At 42.9% G+C, this 8,485-nt stretch overlaps 1 protein-coding gene across 8 annotated transcripts in view; it reads right to left on the bottom strand.

Annotated features, from left to right (window-relative positions):
- Positions 1-8,485, bottom strand: part of MKNK1 (MAP kinase interacting serine/threonine kinase 1) — a 45,093-nt gene that overhangs the window by 21,814 nt on the left and 14,794 nt on the right. For 3 of the 8 annotated variants that reach the window (XM_014454536.2, XM_023752740.1, XM_023752741.1), the window contains exon 2: positions 1,574-1,675. In XM_014454536.2, coding sequence (XP_014310022.1) covers positions 1,574-1,673 — 100 coding nt within the window. In that variant the 5' untranslated portion in view covers positions 1,674-1,675. Of the gene's footprint in view, positions 1-1,573; positions 1,676-2,590; positions 2,611-3,384; positions 3,453-3,814; positions 3,846-4,587; positions 4,628-8,485 lie in introns of those variants that run through there. The other 5 variants (XM_023752738.1, XM_023752743.1, XM_023752739.1 and 2 more) reach the window with 4 other exon arrangements.

Here is an 8,485-nt window from a genome sequence, read left to right on the forward strand (position 1 = left end):
CCCTTCCAAAGGAAGCTACAGCGCCATCAGAGTCTCTGCTGAGCTGGCCTCCTTTTCCCTTGGCCTCCATTCTGAGGCTTCTTCCTCTTGAGGCAGCCTAGCACTTAAACCCACAGACTGAGCAGAATACTTTTTAACCATGAAATTAGGTTTTATCACTCTGAGTCATGAGAAGCCCTATAATTGCACAAGCCATCCTTGAATAACAGGAACTACTCTTAGATTCATGGAAAGAGCAAGACCTGTTGATTTGGAAATTATTCTAAAAATCATGGTACTTCTGTCCTTCTCTCTCCCCTTACCCCCTCCACCCCAAACACACACATCTACTGACTGGGTTAAAGAAAAACAGACTCATAGATACAAAGAACAGACCAACAGCTATCAGAGGGGAAGGGAGTTGGGGGGCTGGGTGAAAAAGGTGAAGGTATTAAGCAGAAAACAAACAAACTCATAGACACAGATAACAGTATGGCGATTGTGAGAGAAAGGGGTGGGGGGAAGCATAAGATGGTATAGGGGAGATAAATAGTGAAGGAAACAGACTTGACTTTGGATGGTAAACACAATACAATATACAGATGATGTATTATAGAGTTGTACACTTGAATCTATATAATTTTATTAAACAATGTCACTCCAATAAATGCAATAAATAATTAAAATAAAGAATACACACTGTTGTTTGTAAGTATTTTAAATAACATGCTTTACTCACAATGAACATTTAGTATTAGCCTTTTACACATGTCAGAATAGGTTGGTGGTTGGGAGTCCAATATTCCTGACTCATAAAGGGCTGGTCACTAGAACTACTGTACAAAACTATCCATTCACTAGTGTATCTGCACTATTGGAAAGAGGGACCATGAGGGGAAGCTATTTCAGGTTTCACAAAAGAAACAAAATAGATGAAGGGGCATGTAACTACTAGGAGTAGCTACTGATCCTTTCAATTCTTTGCAGAAGTGTCCAATGATTCACTTCATCCCATCACATGCCCAGTGGTAACAGGACGAGCATTGAGCCTGGTGCCTCACACAGGATTCAAAATGTTTGATGACCAACACTGTGTCCCTTGAACACAACATCCACTCTTAAAACGGTGTCAAACTCAGCACAAGTAGCTGCAATCTCTTGGAGTCAAGTTCTCTGCTTATAGAAGATTGAAGTTTCATTTGCAGCCATGGCCCTCTCTTCCTCTTCCTATATGGTTGCTCTACCTCTCAGCAGCCCTTCTAGGAACAACCGAGGGAAAGATCACATCTGGAAGGGGCAGAAACACACCAGCCAATCTCACTGCATGTACAACTCTGACAGATTGGTCTTCCTGTCCCTTGACCGTTAGGAGGCCTGTGCATCATCCAGGGGCTTTTCTCATCTCTGCTTGCTCTCTTTCTGTCACTCCTTTGAGTAAGCTCTTGCACTCCTTCTTTCATCCCTACCACACACATAGCCATGAGCTGGCTCTATGATAACACAGATCCTGTGATCTAGACCCATGGGCTTTTGGGAAGCTCCTCCCATGCTTGGGGAGCCACAGGCCCTGGTCTAAGAGAGTTGTGTGACCAACCTTCAAACTTTCCCAGCAAGGAGTCAGTGGCCCGGGCCTTCCGCTTCTTCTTCTTCCTCTTGTCACTTTCTGCAATAGGAAGGGGTTCACTGCTGCCCATCTCTGGGAGAAAAGTGGAGATGTAAGGGAAATATCACTGTACTGATCAAGCTGTAAGTTCGCCCAGAAGCAAAAACAAAACAAAACAGTGGGGGGGTGGGGGGGGGGGGGGGGGGGGCTTTACACTGATGGTTTTTAAATATCTGTGAGGACTATTGATTTGTTTTGACCCAGGAGGCAAAACTAAAGGCAAAACCATTATAGCAGATCGTTAACTGTGGAAAGAAACTCAGACAGACAGGCTAGATTAAAAGAGGATAGCAGAGGCCTGCTTTAACCAAGCTCATTAGCACATGGATTTAGATCTGCCACCAGTCAAACTATAGTCCCCAAACAGAACAATGAATCCATAAGCAGAATCCCACCTGTGACATCCTCTAGCTTCAGCACCAGAAAGACAAGAAGGAGGGTGTGGTTGGGAGGGAGTGCATGCAAATGAAATCATACGATTAATAACATCCCTATGTGGATGTGCACAGGGATTTCAACGGCCTTCAGTGGAGATTGCCTCTGTGAAGGTACAATAGGGCAGGAATGTCTACGAGCATAGACGAGTGCCTATGGAGCCAGAGCACACTCTTCCCTCTCTGCTCCTTATTTGAGGGGATACAGGTAGGGTCCATTCAGAAGTCTGCAGTTGACAGGTCTACACCAGGCTGCTGGATGAGGTCATTTATTGCAAAAGCATTATTATCTCTCCCTGGCAAGCACCTGGTGCCCCTTGTTAAAGGGAAAATTTGGGAGGCAGATATTTGGACATTGGACAGATTGGGCAGGAAAAAGTAGGGACAAAAAGAATAAGCAGGAGACTGAGAAGGGGAAAGAGAAAAGGAGGAATAATGAGCCGGTACCCAATTGTAGTACTGTTTCTAAGACACTCTAGTAAGGGCCTTCCCCTGGTAAAGATAAATTACTTACAGAACATGTCATGCCCCTGATCCAGAGTGGAGCCTTAATACTCTTTGCCTGCAGTTAGAAATAATAAGATTTCTCTGAAGTCTCTGGGTCTAAATCCCCACCAGGGTGATTAAACCTTTACATCCTTCTAAAATAGAGGCACTCGAGTGCTGATGGGGCATATGGTGTGAGAGCCTTTTAGACCAACCTTCAATAAACACAGGCTCTGGGTTGTTGGATTTTTTTTTGAGAGAGAGATTTTGAAATGGAAGCTGCTCTTTGCCCATTGAGGGAAAAGGCCCACTCTCTTCTCAGAGGACCCTCCTGAACATGATCAGAGAAATGGCTCAGGAAGATTGATTAGAGCTGATGCACATCTTCTATGCACTGTTCTCAGAAGCGAATACATGACAGCCATGAGGAGAAAGCACACAGAACGACAGCCCTCTACAATCCAGAAAGCATGGTTAGGCAGCCAAGTGTCTGACAGCTCAATTTAGGTGCATTCTTCCTCCCACTTTTAGGATCTGATGACAGAAGATTTTCAATTATACTTTATAGAAGAGATAATCACAGGGATAAAAGGAATCCATAGAGAATCTCAAAATATTACTCTAGGCAACAGCTTCAAGCACAAGATTCATCTTGTGTAACATGCTATCAATTAAAAAAATTAAACTTAAATATCAGCACCCAAATATCCACCCTGACCAAGGTATATTAAAAAGAAAAGAGCTGCTCAATATAGTGAGACATTCTACAGAAATAAAACACAGGATCACTCATCTTCAGGTGCTCGGGGAGGGGGCACTGACCACTGTGACAATAGGCTGAGGAGGGACCACTGTCCCTCTTCCTCTTCCTCTGTGTGCAGTCCAATGCCAACCCTGGTCCCCATTTATTTTCTCACCAGCACTGCAAACCAAGTGCAGACGGGACAGATTTTAGATTCACTTCTCTTTCTCCTTCCCCTGCCCACACTCTGATGGAAGGCCCAAGGACAAGCAAAACAGCCGACAGGCAGGCAGTGTAGAGGAGGAGCCAGAGGGCTGGTGGCATTATAATTCACAGGGGATGCTCAAACATTCTTACGACTCTAGCTAGAAAACCCTGTTAGCCGCAATTTATACTTGGTTTTTACCACAGCAGGGCTGAGGGAGCCTCTTGTGGAAGAAGCATACCTCTGAGCACGGCTGCACACTCAATATTAGATTTTATGGCTTCACACACAAAAAGATAGAGTACCTGGTCTATTCTGCATGGATTTCATTGGAAGAGGGTATGCCAGAAGGGACAAATGGTTAAGACTTTCCTTGGAAACAGACCTTGTTGAAGGAGAGTTGTTTTTAAAACTAGGAAGAAAAAAATGTAGGAAGACAGTGAAGTGAAAAAATATGCTTAACTTCCCTGTTTACACTGAAGGAATGGGGAAGGGAGAGGTGTCATAATCTTACCAAGGAGTTGATAGTTTCCTCTCTGGAGCCTGTGTATAGTCTATTTTATCACCGACAGTGGGGCCTGTGGGGCCTTATTTAACATGCATCAATCATTTGAAAAAGCTTCTTCAGAGGGCAAGATTCCCCAACCAAGCAGGTCCTTGGCTCACCTCCTTCCCTTGGCCTAAGGCAGTGGTCGGCAAACTGCGGCCCCTTGAGTGTGGCTCTTCCACAAAATACCATGTGCAGGTGCGCATGTACAGTGCGATTGAAACTTCGTGGCCACAATCAAGGGGCCAAAGAGCCACATGTGGCTCGCGAGCCGCAGTTTGCCGACCACTGGCCTAAGGATTCTTCTTAGCTATTAACACCCATCTCAAAATTCTCTATCCCTTTGAACGAGTTAAGGTCTGTGCAAACTCTGCTAGGCACTATGCAAATAGATGGGATTACTGCGCTGAACTAGAAGTTAAAGCTCCATTCTCTGCTCCCCAACCCTGCTGGAAACTATTAGAGCACTGATTTTATGTGGCCTTGAGAGCTCCCCAAAGTTCCTAAAGGTCAGGACTGCCACCTGTTCACCTCTGCATCTCCTTAAGTCAGACATACTAGTTCACCAGCCATCAGAGAACACGCACTGAAATGAAAATGATATAAAATGATGCACATATGAGGTGTTAGGTATAGTGCATGTTACCCAGGCCCTTTAAGTAGGAGTGCACATACTGAAAGAAATTTGGGTACATGTTTGCCTTTTAGACAACACAGTTTTATGAATTCCCTGATAAACTTCCTCTCAAAAAGAGTACTGTGAAACTCAAAAGGTTTTTAACTTTCTAGCCCTTGCTACAGGACTGGGCAATGTGCCTGTTACTTCAGAGAAGGAAGTGAGCACTTCTTTTGTTTTCAGACTGAACCAGCTGGTGTGGAGGCTCCCAGCACTTCCACCGCCTCCTGCCCTTGCCTTCATCTTGGGCAGGGCTCGGTGGTCCACATTTGTATATTGGTGGAAGTGGAGCTGGAAAGAAAGCACACTGCTGATAGGGAAGGCACATGGGCTTGGCATCAGGAGAACAAACTGAGTCCTGATTCAGATAGTACCAGACATAGTACCAAGGCCAAGTTACTTCACCTCTTAGAGTCTCAGTTTCCTCATCTACAGGATAAGTTTAAAAATAATGCCCGCCTTTTCCAGCAACCCCGTGTGAGAATCCAGTGATATACTTACTATAAATGTGTTTCAAAAAACATGTGTATGCCCTAGCTTGTTTGTCTCAGTGGATAGAGCACCGGCCTGCAGACTGAAGGGTCCCAGGTTTGATTTGGGTCAGGGCACATGCCCAGGTTGTGGGCTCAATCCCCAGTAGGAGGCGTGCAGGAGGCAGCCAATCAATGATTTTCTTTCATCAATATTTCTATCTCTCTCGCGCTCTCTTTCTCTCTAAAATCAATAAAAATATATTTAAAAACAAACAAGCATGTATATGCGCACATAACAGAGTAGAAAGACTATATAGAACTACACAAAAATGTTAATACTACTACAATTTGGAAGAGTGTCTACTATGTGTCAGGCACAATGCCAGGCATTTATATATATTATTATCTCTAATTCTTATAATAACCCTAAAAGATAAATATTTCACCATATTTCAAGTGAAGAAACTGAGACTCAGAGGCTAAATTATCTACCAAATGCCAAACATGTAATTAGTGGTTTACCTGGGATTCAAATTCAATGCTGCCTTTTCAAGTTCAGTCCATTTCTAATTTACAGTAGTTTTCTCTGCATGCTGGGGTGATTTCTATTTTCTTCTTTATATTTTTCAGTATTCTCCAAATTGTATACAATGAAATTTATTACTTTTTAAGCTATTATTATCTCAGCCACATTTTATTTTTCAATAAAAGACACAAATTTCCTCCAATGCACATTGAAATTTTGAATCTGATTATACATTTTTAAAAAATCATATCTAGATTTCTCTGTATTGAAATTCAACATTTGGTGAAGAAAAAACATTTCAGGAATATTGGTGCCAACCTGAAGATATTTTTATAAATCTTGACAAACAACAAATGCTACTTCAATTCTTATCTTTTTAAGTGCTATTTTTTAAAAGAAAAATATTGTAAAAACAAAACAATGCACTGAACATTCAAGCCTGAGAGACACCAGGTTAAATTCTAGCTCTCTGCATGAGCTTTGGCAAGTTGCTTAGCTTCTCTGACTACCAGCGTCTTCATAAACAAAATGAGGTCACAGTAAGGCCTAGGCTGCTTATATCACGAGGCTGTTATGAGAATCAAATAAGAACCTATTACACACATACTATATTTATTAAGCACCTACTAACTGTCCAGTGCTAGACAGTGAGAACACAAGAGAAGACACAGTCTCTGCCCTTATGGAATTTAAATCCACTGACATGTAAAACAATTTCAATACAGTGGGACAAGTGCTGTGACAGGGAGTACCAAGTGCTGTGGAGCAGAAGAGAGGCATCTAACTCAGTCTGGTAACTACAGGAAGGGATAGAGCAGAAGAGAGGCATCTAACTCAGTCTGGTAACTACAGGAAGGGATAGGAGACAGAGGAAGAGCATGTGCTAAGGCCTGAAGGAGAGGCAGCATGGCCGATTAGTGCTGGAGCAGAGGGTATGTGGGGGAGTGATGGCAAATCAGCCAAAGGAGTGAGCAGAGGCAGAGCATGTGCAGCCTCACCATCAGAGTATTATTATCATCGTCAATCATAATGAATGTGTCTAGTCCTAGACGTAAGTTTATCTTGTTTTCTCCATTAAAATAAGAGTAGGGCCCAGCTGGTGTGGCTCAGTGGTTGAGCATCAACCTATGAACCAGGAGGTCATGGTTCGATTCCATTCAGGGCACATGCCTGAGTTGCAGGCTCGATCCCCAGTAGGGGGTGTGCAGGAGGCAGCAAATCAATGATTCTCTCTCATCATTGATGTTTCTATCTCCCCCTTCCACTCTGAAATCAATAAAAATATATTTAAAAATAAGAGTAGTAAAGCAAGTTCTCCCTTCTTTGTAAAATCTGTTAGTCAACAAGTATTGATTATACTCCTATGGTAACAGCTGTTAAAGATACAGATCCAACAACCAACCTGGCTCCTGCACAGGGAGAGCCCAAAGAACTCACAGAGCAGATGAAGAGCCTTACCCAGTGGGACTAGAAAGGCAAAAGATGTTCCTGACATGAAAGTACTGACCCACTGTTCTCCCCAAAGCTAACCCTAAGGCCCACCTTCTGAAAGAACTGTTATTTCTCTATGACAGTGATTCCCAAAGTGGGCGCTACCGCCCCCCGGTGGGCACTGCAGCGATCCAGGGGGGCGGTGATGGCCACAGGTGCATTTGGGGGCGATGAGTAACTGCTATTAAAATTTAAAAAAAATTAATTTCCAGGGGCTGAGTAATATTTTTTCTGGAAAGGGGGCGGTAGGCCAAATAAGTTTGGGAACTTATTTGAAGTCTTATGAGCCACAATGCCCCCAAAGTCACCAGGTCTGCTCCATATTTTGGCAGAGCCTATAGAGAACTGACCAGCTCCTACATGTGGTATGTGATATCAGGTGATCATTTTCCCACCAAAAAGGAGACTTTGCTGGCTAACAGTTCGGCTAACTCAGCTCATGCTCCTCTCCCAACCACTCTAGAGTTCTTTTCAAGATCTAGGATTCACTCCTCTTCACATTCTTTAAGATTTACTTCCTTCTCTAGAAAGCCACAGAGAATTCTAGAGAAGCAATAGCAGTGAGAGCAAGCTGATGAGTATAATGATCAATTCAGCAGTTTTCTCAGTCATCAGCTGGCTGAGGGCCCCCAAGCAAGTGGAAACTGGGAAAATGAAACTGAGGCAATGAAAGTAAGGGGGATGGACACTCTTAAGGAACAGCCCAAGACTAAGAAATGTGAGGCAGAGGAGGAGGCAATCAGGAGGAGCCTGGGGAGACTGAGCCATAACGTTTACTTCTCTGAAGCAGTAAAACAGCAATTAAAGTAAACACTACTACTACAAGTAGTTATAGGACACACACGCTTATATGGTGCTTACCATATGCTAGGTAATATTCTAAGCAATTTACAAATACCACATTTTACATGTACTAACTTATGTAATCTTCACAACTCTATGAGGTAAGTATCATTATTTGCACATTTTACAGATGAAGAAACTGAAGTACAAGAAGATGAAGTAATTTGCCCAGGGTCCCATAGCTAGTGGTGGCAGAGCTAGGATTTAAATCTAGATAGTCTGGCTTAGAATTCAAACTTTAAACTATTACACTATATTTAAACCTTAATGCTGAAAAGCAGAAGAGGGTAGCCAGTCAGAGTTAGCCAGACATCAACAAGAATGCTTTTATTTAGAAACTTTAACACAGAGATTCCCTACTGGTATGCTATGAATGAGGTATGATCCTTTCATCAGGCTAAACAATAATAATTTTCTATG

The sequence above is a fragment of the Myotis lucifugus genome, unplaced genomic scaffold, assembly GCF_000147115.1.
Source record: "Myotis lucifugus unplaced genomic scaffold, Myoluc2.0 scaffold_37, whole genome shotgun sequence".
Classification (NCBI taxonomy): domain Eukaryota; kingdom Metazoa; phylum Chordata; class Mammalia; order Chiroptera; family Vespertilionidae; genus Myotis; species Myotis lucifugus.